At 47.0% G+C, this 12,733-nt stretch overlaps 1 protein-coding gene across 6 annotated transcripts in view; it reads left to right on the top strand.

Annotated features, from left to right (window-relative positions):
- Positions 1-12,733, top strand: part of LOC120894138 (octopamine receptor beta-3R-like) — a 60,801-nt gene that overhangs the window by 39,061 nt on the left and 9,007 nt on the right. For 4 of the 6 annotated variants that reach the window (XM_040296540.1, XM_040296538.1, XM_040296536.1 and 1 more), the window contains 2 exons: positions 1,612-3,331; positions 8,198-8,725. In XM_040296540.1, the coding sequence (XP_040152474.1) occupies positions 1,612-3,331; positions 8,198-8,725 (2,248 nt within the window). The remainder of the gene's footprint in view (positions 1-1,611; positions 3,332-8,197; positions 8,726-12,733) is intronic. The other 2 variants (XM_040296541.1, XM_040296542.1) reach the window with 2 other exon arrangements.

Below are 12,733 nucleotides of genomic sequence, written 5' to 3'. Positions count from 1 at the left end.
AACAAGAATCACGTACGACGATTGCTGGCATCGTTCTGCCGGATGCCATTCCGGAACGATTCAAGCCCAGCGCCGGACTATGGGGACATGAATCGTCCGGATGGGGGGAGGGGAGGGGGGGGAAGCTGATAAAATTTAAATTACTGTACGCTTCTCCTCTCCTTTACGCCGTTGCGTCAAGTTGTGCCGTCCCGAGAGGCGGCGCTTGGCTGTTCGATGAAGAGAGAGAGAGATATAGAGAGTGAGAGAGAGAGAGAGAGAAGACTAGAGAGAAAAAAGGCATACTGTTATGGTGACAGTTATAAGGCTTGAAGGAGAAAAGATAAATCTCGACATTCGCTCATGAGCTTGAACGCGATGGGTTCGGATAAAAAGATGGTGGATTTATTGCGGAAAAAATCAAGCACAAGAGTAATAATCATTGACTATTTCACGCCACAAGTCGCTCACAATGACCGAGAGTATACTTGTGTTGATTAAAATCGCTAAGACTCAATCAATGGACACGCGCAACGTAATAAGATTATACAATGTAGCACGCATCTGATGTGAACTTTAACCTCTCCTCACTTGATATGAGGTGAAAATGAGACTCACAACTATGCTACACACATTTTCTAGACATGCACGCGCGCGTGTGTGTGTGTGCGTTGTGGTACGTTGTGGTGATGATAAGATTTCCTTCCTCAATATTGCCCTTTCCCACACTCTCCGGTTTCGGCCACGCAACGCATCGTTTTATCGACTGGCTAGCTCTGACTGGGATAATGACAGCGTCGGGGCGAGGTGTGGGAAAACGATTATACCCGCCGTGGATAATAATCGTTATTAAAGATTAACAATCTTGCTTCTTGCGAGGTCCGTTGTTTCCACCGTGCGCTAGCAAGCAATGCGGATAGCAGCTGCTGGTACGCTCCAGATAAGACACAACCGTCTGTGTGAAATCCGAGCCACCCCTTTTTCGGGACGGCTGGGGCAGATCAGACGGGGCAGATCAGATTTCTCCCCATTCAATAACCGGTAATCTTCGTAATGGTGGAGATCTGCGGACAATAAACGTTTGGCCCTCCCACCGGAGCCCACCGGATGCTCCGCTCTTCCATTTCCGGCTGGCAAGGTGTTGGGTGTGGTAGTTTTGATTGGTGAGAAAATTCACCCATGGTTGTGAACCGAGTTGAATGATACTTGGAGGGGAGCTTAGCGAATAACCTTGCCAGCCAACCGATAAGCTGTGAATGGTTGTGCGGTGGTTGGAAGAGAAGGATGGAAGACTACGTTTCCCTTGGCAGAATAGGTTTCGATAATCCTTATTTCGAGGCCACGGTTCTAGCGATAGAAGCACCTTATGGCGATAATGGTTGCTCTGGGGAAGAGTTATCGTTTGTATCGGTGGAGCTTCTGACGATACACGAAACAGAAGCTGTTAATGCGTTAAATTAGCTTTGGAGTGTGCAGAAAAGCATCGCTATGTATGCTTTAGAGGTACAGGTAGCTGTTAAAGACACTAATTAACTTTCGATAATGATTGCAATAGTAAATGGTATTAAGAATTTTTACTCTCCTCTGCCTCAACCAATCGCTTTAATTTCTTCCTCCCTTTCCACCTTCCAGCTGCAGGTGCCAATAGTGCCGACGGTCGTTGCCAACACCGACGACGACTTTCTGGTTCCGTCCTCGCCGCCCCGCCGCCTGAGCCGCAGTTCGATCGATCTGCGCGATCTCGAGTACAAAGGCGAGGGCAAAATCAAAGCGTCCGACAGCGTGTCGTCCATCTTTCCGCTGCACTACGAGAACAATCTGCGCTACTCCGGCTCGGAACCGATACACATAAAAGAGGCACAGCAGCTGCAGCAGCAGCAGAAGCAACAGCCAAACGATCAGCAGCAACGTCGCGCCTCGCGCAAAGACAGCTTCCGGCAGATCAACTTCTTCCAGCCCTTCTTCTCGCGCAACAGTTTGCTGAAGACGTACATCAAGGGTGGGGCAGGTGGAACGGGAGGCAGCGGCGGTGGTGGTGGTGGTGGTAGCGGTACGGTGGGTGCAGTGACGGGCAGTGCCAGCGCCATCGCTGGCAACCAGCTGAACAACAACCGATCGGTCGAGCGGAACAACAAAAACAACGACAACCGCTCGAACAACAACATACTGGATCTGATCAATGTGGCCTCGTCGCTGAACAAAGGAGGAGACTCGGAGAAGGAGATGAACACGCACAAGCGGCACCAGATAGCGGCGAGCGAGTCCGACTTTCTCACGATGATCGAGAAGCAGCGGCAGAAGCTGGGCAAAAACACCAACAGCCTGAAGAACTGCAACAAGGACGAGAAGGAGCTGATGTACGCCCTGAGCGATTCGGACTTTAGCGTCGGGCTGCAGAAGCAGCAGCAGCAGGACGAGGGAGTCGCTCGCCGGTGCTTCAAGAATCTCGTCGGCAGTGAGGTGGCCCGGGACGGTATCTTTAAGATCGTGCTAAACGGCGAGGGAAATGGTGGAGCGTCGGAGACCGGTGGTGCATCGCCGGCAGCAGTTGGGCTGGCAGGTGGCGTCGACGGCGGTACGGAAAGCGTCATCGGGTCCGGTACGATGGGTACACCGGACATCTTGATCGGCTGCTTTGACCATGGGTTTACGGGCTCGCGGCCCGCCCTGAACAGTCCCACCGTGAAGGAGCTGGTGGCGGACGAGGGTGCGCTGATCAAAGCGTCCAGCCTGAAGGTGACCGACCGGGGCGACGGTACATCCGAACCATCGGCGGAGGGAGCGAAAGTGATCGACCTCATATCGACGATCAACGGGCCGGCCGGTGAGGACGGTGTGCGATCGGTGAAGCCCCCGGCCGGTCCCGACAATCAACTCTCCACCGCGCTGAACGTGTCGCTCAACGCACGCTGCAGCCCGGTCAACATTCAGCTCAGCGAGGCGTCGACCATCTCGCTCGATCTGGTCGCGACGAGCCCGAAGGAGAAGCTGCCGAAGGTGCCGACGTCGGCACCGGCCACCGTCACCACGATCGACATCGCGAGCGAGATGATGATGATGCTGGCGGACAATCCCGACATCGTGATCGACAACAGCCATACCGGGGCGACGGTTTCGCCCACCTCGCGCACGGTCACGCCGTCGCGGGCCCCATCGATCATGACGCCGTCGCCGCAGCATCATCCACGGCTCGGCCGCAAGCGCCAGTCCTCCACGGTGACGTACAACATCAACGTGATCAACTTCCAGGCGGGCGACAATCCGGACGACGACGCGAGCTTTCAGCTGAACAACCGCAACGGCAGTGGTGGAGGCACTGCGACCGCTGGCGGACGCTCGAACAGCTCCACGAGTGAGTAGCGCTTTTGTGTGTTTTAGCCTTTTGCGTCCATCGCAACCACGTTTAGCACAGCACACAACTACTCTCACACGCACACACCGGACATCTGCGCACTCTCATTTGCACCTTATTTCCTCATACATTCATCCCGGGCGCGTTCGACGTCTCTGTCCTCTTGGCGTGTGTGTTTTTTTAATCCAATGTCGGTGTATCGATGGTCCCCTTCCTCGTTTCGATTGAAGTAGGCATATCGTTTTTCTTTTGTTATCCGGTACACGGCACACACTCATGCACGATTGTTGCTAGAGGATGGATGGTAAAGAAAGGCATTAATTTTGTAATAAAGTGTTGTGAAGTTTAATCAATTTGTTTAAATAAAATATTTAATATTTATAGTAAATAAATTACAAAACAACAACAAGCCCACCAACTCTGCTACGATGCGTGCGTAAGTGTGTGTGTGTGTCTGTTTTCCCTTGCAATGATAATTGTTAGAATTTTGTATCTAAACCAGGTATTGCATTGTAAAATGATCCATTGGCGTTCCGGTCCCGATAGGTTTCAGTATGTTTGTGTCAATTATTACCACGATGTATCTAATTCCATATTTAATGTTGTGTGTATAAAAAACCCTCCAAAGATTGTCTTCTTAGCAGCAGGCTTTTTTTTTAAAGCGGCACATCTGTGTGGTTTAAAGCCCGAGTACAAATTAATGCTCTGATACACGTCGCTGTATGTTTTGCTTCGTCCAAAAACTCTAAAATCTTCTCTGCCTGTTTGTATTTCCCCGTGACTATCTTCCACGCGCTGTGTGAACCTTCTGTGTGTGTGTTTGTTGTTCTCTTTCCCTTCCTCGGCTGTGTATGAGTGTGTGTGGGTTTGAAATGATCGTCCTAGAACAACTCTCACCGTGCTCGTTAGGCATTGTGTATTCTATACCTTCCTCGTGCACCTGACACTTCTCTTTCCGCTCTATTTTGTGTGTTGGTTAATGCGTCTTGGTGTGAGTCTGTGTGTCTGTTTCTTTGTTGTTTTTGTTTAGATAAACGCAGGTGTTAGTTTTGTATTTCTCTGGCGCTCAAACATTCCGCGACACCTACAACGCTCACCAGCGTCTCGATGGCGCTTGTGGAATGCTGCCACGTACAGCCTCAAGGTGGAATTATGAAGTTGGTCCCAATTCACAGCTGTTCCAGGAGCAGCAGCAGACAAACAAAAAATCCACACAGCTTGTCCCTAGTGACCAGACAGCCCAAATCTGAACGAACATGAATAACAAGAAACGAGCCGCATTCAACAAACGAAGCAAAAATGGAGACGATGATCAAATTCTACCGTAGCCCACGTGCCGGCCATTGCTTCGATCGGTTTGGTTCCATTCGCTGCGCGGAATCATTTCAAGCAAGGACAAACCATTCAGGGCAACTTATGGAGAATTTAATTACGCGTCCTTGCGTGCGTGGTCGATGAATTTTGGTATCGAAAAAAAAAGCCGCATGGCACGATAAAACGCACCGCGACACCAGGCTAAGAGCATAGTGCTGGGGCGCGTGCCACCTTACTGCATGGTGGTAATCATGAAAGATAATTAATTTCTTACGTAAGCAATGGTTTTAAAATAACCTGCTTTCGGCAACGGTTCTATTTCGGGACACTCAATTTCTGCCTGTTGATGGGAAAAAGTTAGTCGTTAATTAAAGTTTAAGCGAGTGCCCGATGGCGGGAGAACGGTAAAATGTGCTTACCATGATTATTTTTCACACCGCAACTTGTTCAGCAAATTTGAATTCAATAGCACCACACTCCCCCCAGCACATCCACTGATTGGGTGGGATTGGAGGAGTAACTTTTTTTCTTTTTTTTTTTTCCGATCTGTAAATCGGATTACGAACCGATTTACTCAAGTTATTGTTCAACGCACACCGCGCACTGGGCGCCTCCATCGCTCAATCTACCAGGCGTCTCCATCGTGTGCCGCTCAAAATCAAATTTGGATACAGTTTTGGCGTTTTATAATACCTTGTTTTTATTCTCCATCACTTTGTTTCGTTTTGATTCACACCAACTAGCAGCTCCCCACGCTACATGGGTTTTAAAAGTTTGCCTACAGCTCAGCGACAAATAAATTCCCAAATGACCATCGTGTACTAAAGCGCAAACCCCTGTGGCGGAGTTACGAGCGGATTGTCCTACGACACGGGGATCCGCTTTTTTCTCTCTTTCGTTCATCGTGCTATCTTTTTTTCGTGCTTGTTGTGTTGTGTGTTGTCCCTGTTTCTCGCCCGCGAAAATAGCTGACGAGATCTTTCTACACCCGGGGAAAGTTGTAGAAAGTTGATTAAAAAGTTGCTCCATGGTAGAGGATTAAATCATCGCCAGCATTTAATGAGCGTTCGTTATGCAGAACGCTGACTTCGTTGCTTTGCGGGGCGTTTTTTTTTTTTTTGTGGAAGCGTTTCGAGAGCGTTTCTCGGTACATCCAATGGCCTACATTTTAAGCAGAGATTTACAGGGTTTTTTCTTTGTTTATCGCTCATTTCGTGCTTTATTCGGGAGAAATGTGTGTGTATGTGCGCAACATAACTCTCATTTCTGTAGCTGCAAACAAAACAATTACTATACCTGTTGGTGTATTTAAATTGTACAAGCTAATATTATCCCACTTGAGCGTGTTAAGCAGATGATGCTGAGCCCATTCGCTTCGAGTAATGAGTGAAAGCAGATTTAAGCGCTGCTTGTTTGGATGGAGAGTAGATTAGATTCTCGTCCGTCTCTTTTTACCGCTTCGGTGAAGGTTATTATTATGATGGAATCATTTTTGCAAAACACCTCTTGTCTATCCTTGTGGTCAACTGCTTCTTAATTCCCATCTGCTGCCATGAAGAATACTTTTCTAAACTTGACTTTCCCTTTCTGTTTGAGCTTTAAGCAGAATAGAAAACGTATCTTCTCTGTGATAAGCAATCAGCGACGCACGAGGCAGCTAACCGACCGCAATGTCTTACTTCGAATCCGAGGCTCAACCGGCAGCATTACTCCCTCGTTTAGATTTTACACCTGCGACCATCGCACCCTCGGCTAGAACGGTAAATAAAGTAACAAAAAACCATTTCGGTCAGCCGCTAGCCAATGTCAATGTACAACCAATTCCCACACAAACCATTCTGCAGTGAAAATGGATTTATGATGTTGCTTTTCAACAGTGCCCTAAGTGCTGTCGGTCCCTCGTCAATGTCATCAACCTTTTTTTGGTGCACTGGGCACCGGAGTCGCGGGAAGTACGTCCGGGAGGACGTTGCATTTCTATGAAGCGGAAAGTTAAATACATAGGTAACACTGTCAGCTGCCCAGCTTCAATGGAAATGCAAACCTCAACCCCGATACCCGTGAGAGAAGGGGAATGTGGTGGTGGAACGAATTAAAACACATACACAGTAATCATTGATAAGAGGATATATCGTGAGTGACAGGACGCAACGTAACGTAAGGGTACACGAGGTCCAAAGCATGTCAGAAATAATCAACCGCCAAACCAACATTAATCAAAAAGTTCGTTAAAATGCATTCCTTTACGATTAAACCATTGTGTGGTGCCGATCAAACAGCAACAAAACGAAAGCAGTGTTTGGCTCTTTCCCCACCGCAAGTACAATCGCCATTGGTGATCTCTTAAATTCACCTCCTTTTTGGTGTAGCTTTTATGTTATCTCCGACAACAACCACACCAAACCGGGGTAGCAAATGGGGGGTTTTCTTTTCATACCATAAAGCCCGGCAGTGCGTGTGGCATGTGTGTGATCGAGCTCCGTCAACCACCAACACGGCGACACTCCCCGCGGTGCGCACGGTCCACTGTCCATTGTTATCGCACTCTGCCTGATGGATGCTTTCAATGGATTTGCAAAAGCAGTACACAACAGCAGACAACACAGATCTCTGAAAGCATGCCTTTTGTGAGTGCCTTTGCCCGAAACCTTACCCGCTTCCAACGCATCGCCACAACATAAAAGCGGGATGAAAATGCAAAACCAACATCGAGCGGGTGTGCTGCCACGCAGGCAAACACACCCATACTCGCATATAAACATACACAGGCAAAGGAAAAAAAAAACCCCTGTGATGCCAAAATGTGTGACACGGTTCGGTTCAATTGTTGATTGATTTGCCCATCCGATGAAGCCCATTAGCAAGTGATGCCCGGAAGCGGCGTAAAGCATCCAATTCCCATTTGCTCGGTTTTCCTTTTGCCTTGGTGTAGGTGTGCGAGTGGAGTGAGGAGAAGAAAGGTCTTTTAGGAAGTAGGAGCGCTGACGAATCTGACGGTAATTGAGAAGCTTTCGGTTGGAGGGTTTCGATAGAACATACACACGCAGCGACCCCACACATTTGGCAGATCCAGTGGGACCGGAACGCAACTTTTTCCAAATTTAATGTCGGTTTTTTTCTTCTCTATTTCAATCACTCTAAATGATGTTTCCTTCTCCTGTTTGCAACATTTAATATCTCTCTTTGTACACTTGTTTGGTCTATTCCTTTTTCTCTGTCTCTCTCTCTCTCTCTCTCTCTCTCTCTCTCTCTTCTGTCTATTATTCTCTTTCGTAATTCGGCTCTACCCTACGCCCTATCGCCCTGTTGCATACTGTCTTGCTCGAGCCTTTTCGAGCCATCGTTTGTTTGTGGTACTTTTGCCATCTGGAGTGCACTGTTCTCTTCCTCGCCCATCGTTCCTCCCCTCCTCCACCATTCCCGGAAACGTAAATGCTGAACAACATCAAAACGAAAACAACAAAAACATGAACCAATGTTCTTAAACCCCAAATTCAATCATCACACGCATCCCTATTACACACAACCGCCCGACCGACACCTTGGCACCAGGCTCAAGCCAAAAGCATCAGCGCCGCGGTGCCATTTGCATTGTGATCAACAACGACAATGTGGTGCACGCCAACGATACCGACACGGACCTGGAGGAGGACGGTTGCTGCGCAACAGCAGCGCAACAGCACCGGAACTACCAACACCAACACGACCACCAACACCAGCAGCAGCAGCAGCAGCAGCAGCAACAGCAGCATCAGCCGCAGCAACGGTACGCGAACCAGCCCGGCTGCTGCTATGGGGGCGGGGGCCGCCACCAGGACGATGGGTCCGGGGCGGCCTCCTGCCGGCACCACAAGTTCCGCAAGATCAAATGCCTCTGGAACCATCTGAAGCGGTACGGGCTGCGGCGCTCCGGGCCCTCCGTGCAGGTGTCGTCCTGTGGCGGGGCGTGCGACTTTGGCCCACCCTCTCCCACCGTCTCGACCGGTGCCGGGGGCGCGGGAGGAAACCGGCTGGCCGTGCCCAGCCCGGTGCCGCCCGGCTGCCGGCATTCGCGCTGCTCCAGCGTCGGATGTGGAGAAGGTCAGTCCGATAGTCTTCTTCTGCTTCTACTTCTTCTTCCTCCTCTTCTGCTATCTAAACGACGCATTTGCCTTGCTTTGCCTTGCCGCATCCAACCATTGCGTTCCGTTCCGTGTTGCTACTGCACGCCGCTCTGCAACACTCGCTTGTGTCATTGTTTGTCTATTTCTGCTTGCTTCGCTTTTCACCAGCCTGGAATGCTAGCTTCTTAGCTCTCTCTCTCTTGCCCTCTCTCTCTTTATTTCTAGCTTTTTGTTCCTACTAGCTGTTTGTTTGCATCACCCTAGGTACACAGTCACTAGATATAGGCTGGTTTGTTCGTTTCGTTAGCTTACGACACACTGCTTTAGCTGTGCCGCTTTTGGCAAATGATTAGCTACACCCTTAATTCACACTTTCCCGTTCCCACCCATTTTGTTTGCATTAAACCCCCGTTCCTTTAATGCCTGCTGCAAAACGGCACATCAGTTCATTAGCGTAGCGCTGCTAGAAGTCCATTTAAAAAAAATACACGCGTTCATTTAATCCATTAGGATTAGCAAACGGTTAGATCCTGCAAAGCGTCACCTTTTTGTGAGCACTTAGCAGAACATTAGCGACCTCACCATTTTCCCTCCCGTTTCTAGCATAACAGTACAGTTGGGAAAGGCTAAAGCCGCTTCAAACCGAACGATAAAAGCTCCGTTGCGTAATTAATTGACCGGAACCGGCGAGATCCCGGTAGATGGGCACGGTGGACGTGTTAAGTGATGGAAATTCAGTTTTATAACTATTCCAAATAAGCGAATACGTGGATGCTCAATGTTTAACGGCTATGCACGCCGCACAAAACGGGGACAGTGGTTACATTGCTTTGCATTGGTTGGTTGGTTGCTATTAATATTTAAACTGTTATTGCAGTTAGTGCTGCTGCAAATGGTGACTGTGTGCAGCTGTATCCCTTGCAGGGCTGCATCCCTTGCAGCTTTACGGAAAAGGCTAGAGACTGTAAATTGATGCTTCCTGTTAGATGATGTACATTTTGCTTGTGTTAAGCTCCAAAGCTGGTAATAAAAATGAATTTCATTTGTTTAAATAACATACAATTTCTTTTAGTGGGGCCCTTCACAGGTGACAGTTGACGGCTAAAACCTTGTCAACACTCTATACAAAATCACACATAAAACTAGCCTGCCATTTTCAGCCTTGATAATGTCAGCCACAAAGCTAGAATTAGATTCGAGTATCTGCTCGAAAAAATGTCAAAACAAGGTTTTAATTTATCCCAAGGTGCATGCAAGAGATCAGGTGGAGGACTCTAGAATCAACGTGTCCTCATCGAAGATGTTGTATCGGAACAAAATTGGATGTTAAGTATTGCACGCGTTTGAAGAACTTTTAGTATATAGAATGAAGATTTTAAGAGTGTTTTGTGAATTCCTCAAACTACCAGAAAGCCTGTTTGAGCAAAAGTGTTCACCCGTCCTGTCAAAAAGTGACGTTCAAATTTGGTTATAACAAACAGGCTATGAGACCACCTGGTCTACGTACAATTTGGAACAATTGTATGCAGGGATTGACAGATGTGTCCCACAATGTACTGCTCGAAAACTGCTCTACAATTTCAGCCTACGGTCGTAAAAGGGAAAAGGGTCCAGTATTTTCACAAATTGTTTAGAATTGGCTCAAACCTCAAAGTAAGAATATTTAGAATGAATACGATTGCTTACACGGCCGGATTATTTTTTTACGCTGCTGCCGCTTAACGCAGTTTGATTTTGATCAAAAGCGTACTCATTTTACATGGTGAATGATTTTCAAAACAATCCCTATTTTTATACTCTGCAAAAGCAAAAACAAAATCACCATTGTTCTTCGAAGCGCATTTCATCGTTTGGGTTTCATCGTTTCCTTTCCTCTATTGTTTATAATATTTGAATGAATGGCATACACAAAAGAAAGCAAATTTTGCATTATCTAGATTGCAACCGAACAACCCGGTTAGCTGTTCAGCATTTAGCAACGCAAATGAGCGTATCGCTTCACTGAGCGATAATTTATTTCCGCTAACGATGCAACCGGCAAGATAGACACCGTAGGCTCAACGATCCGAAAACGTGTCTACCTGCCTATGCAGCCCTGATACTTGCTCAGCAGCCCGTTGGGACACGAGTTGGGATCGATGCAGCGCAACAGCTTCACATCCTCCTGCACATCGATCCGTCTTTGCGAAGAACTTTGCGACCAAGAACTTTACGAGTGGTCGCAAAAGCTCCTGTTCAAAAGCAGACAGTCTTGTCCATCAGACGATCATCGGTTGACAGTGCGTTGTGAATATAGTTTTTTTTTTTTCGTTAGTTATGCCACTTTCGGTGCATCGGCTGATGTGCCTTAACAACAAATGTTCCTTGTTCGTGCCTGTACGACTTTTGCGCAAACTGCGGAAAGCAACGTTCAACAATTACTGCTTCATTTCGTTCACTACCAACCAGGGCCGTTCGCCCGGTGATGCAAGTTGTAAAAAATAGTCACGATCAAAGCTTTCGCCGGTTTGTGGTAAATTGTGGGAGATAGAGATACAGAAAAAAGGTCAACGTGTGTTAGCTGGTGCTCTGTCAGTTGCTGAAGATAGAAGGAACAGACGAAGAGGAAAAAACACTAACACACATTTGCTTTCTTAGAATCAAACGAGGATGGTATTTGCAATTCTCTTGGTCACTGGTTTCTGTTTTCTTCTTTGCGCTCTTGTTCGAAAAGTGAAGGGTTATGCTTAGTTCAAACATTTTGTTGCTTTTGCCTATCCTTCCATGTAGTTTATACGGTGAAGTGAGCACAAAACCACTACCCGTTTGCTTGTGGCTTTGGCTGATGGTGAATGTTTCGTTACGTTGCGGATAAAGGGGTGCGAAAAAAAGAACTTGCTGAGCAACTTATGGGGGTGTTGTGGCTTATTTCTATTTGATGAAGTCATGCGAACGGTATGGTTGTTGGTTGTATGGGTAGATAAATTTTTCTGTGGTTTTTTTTATTATTTTGATGTAAAATTCATTATTTTATGTTGGTGCGTTTGTTGGTCATGTCAACATGAAAATGGGCTCCGGAACCACGTTCCCTATGTGTGTTTGTAAATGTAATGATTAGTTGTATTATATTAATCGTTGTTGGTGGCGTTTCCACCACAAATTCCCATTGTGTTCATATGTTTGTTGTTGCATATTTCTGTGATGTTCGTGTTACTGTCTGCACGCTTGTGTATGCGTTACGGTGTTTTGTTCTAAATTTTAAGGAATTTTCAGTTCAATTAAAAAACCATGCACGGTTTGCAGGATAGCACTTTTACCTTTCTTTTCGGTTCGTTGCGTCCCATTCCCTTCTGTTTTGTGTTTGTATTAAGTAAATAAACATGCTATCTTGAGTTTTTTTGCGGCACACTCCATAAACCATGTGCTTCGAGTGCGCCTCTCGAACAGGTCTCGAGCGCCGAAAGATATCGAAACCATCCCGTGCCCATGCTTTAGACTTTATTTCCAAGAAGTGTACCAAAGCCGACCATACCCTGAGACAATGTTTATTTTTACACCAGTGAGTGAAAAGATAATAATCCGCTTTGCGATTATGCTGGCGGGCGAACTAGAAAGGACACTCCGGTCTGTGGGTCTGTTATGAAAACAATCAGACTTGGGAGGAGGATGAGATGTGGTTCGGTGTATGGGAGTTTATAAATGTGTTGCCTTTAGATTGTTTGGTTTGTATGCATTATATTTGTTGAGCTTTAAGGAGTAATATTTGATGCTTGAGCGTCGTTTGATGACACGTTAGCTTGGAAACAATTTGTGCGCAATTCGTAGGTAACGCTAAATCAGTGAATGGGTAAAAATAGTATATAAGAAAGAAAGACAGGAAAAAAGCACAATCACAAGCATCAGAGCACCAGGCACATCGGATGGTTGTCGCTCTTCATATTGATGTTTTTTTGTTCTGTTTCATCGCAATTTGTGAAACCGTCATCGAAAAGGGAATGGTATTGTT

Source organism: Anopheles arabiensis, chromosome 2 (assembly GCF_016920715.1).
Source record: "Anopheles arabiensis isolate DONGOLA chromosome 2, AaraD3, whole genome shotgun sequence".
In the NCBI taxonomy this organism is placed as follows: Eukaryota; Metazoa; Arthropoda; class Insecta; order Diptera; family Culicidae; genus Anopheles; species Anopheles arabiensis.
The sequence above is the reverse complement of the archived record's forward strand: the minus strand, read 5'-3'. Positions and strand labels throughout refer to the sequence as shown.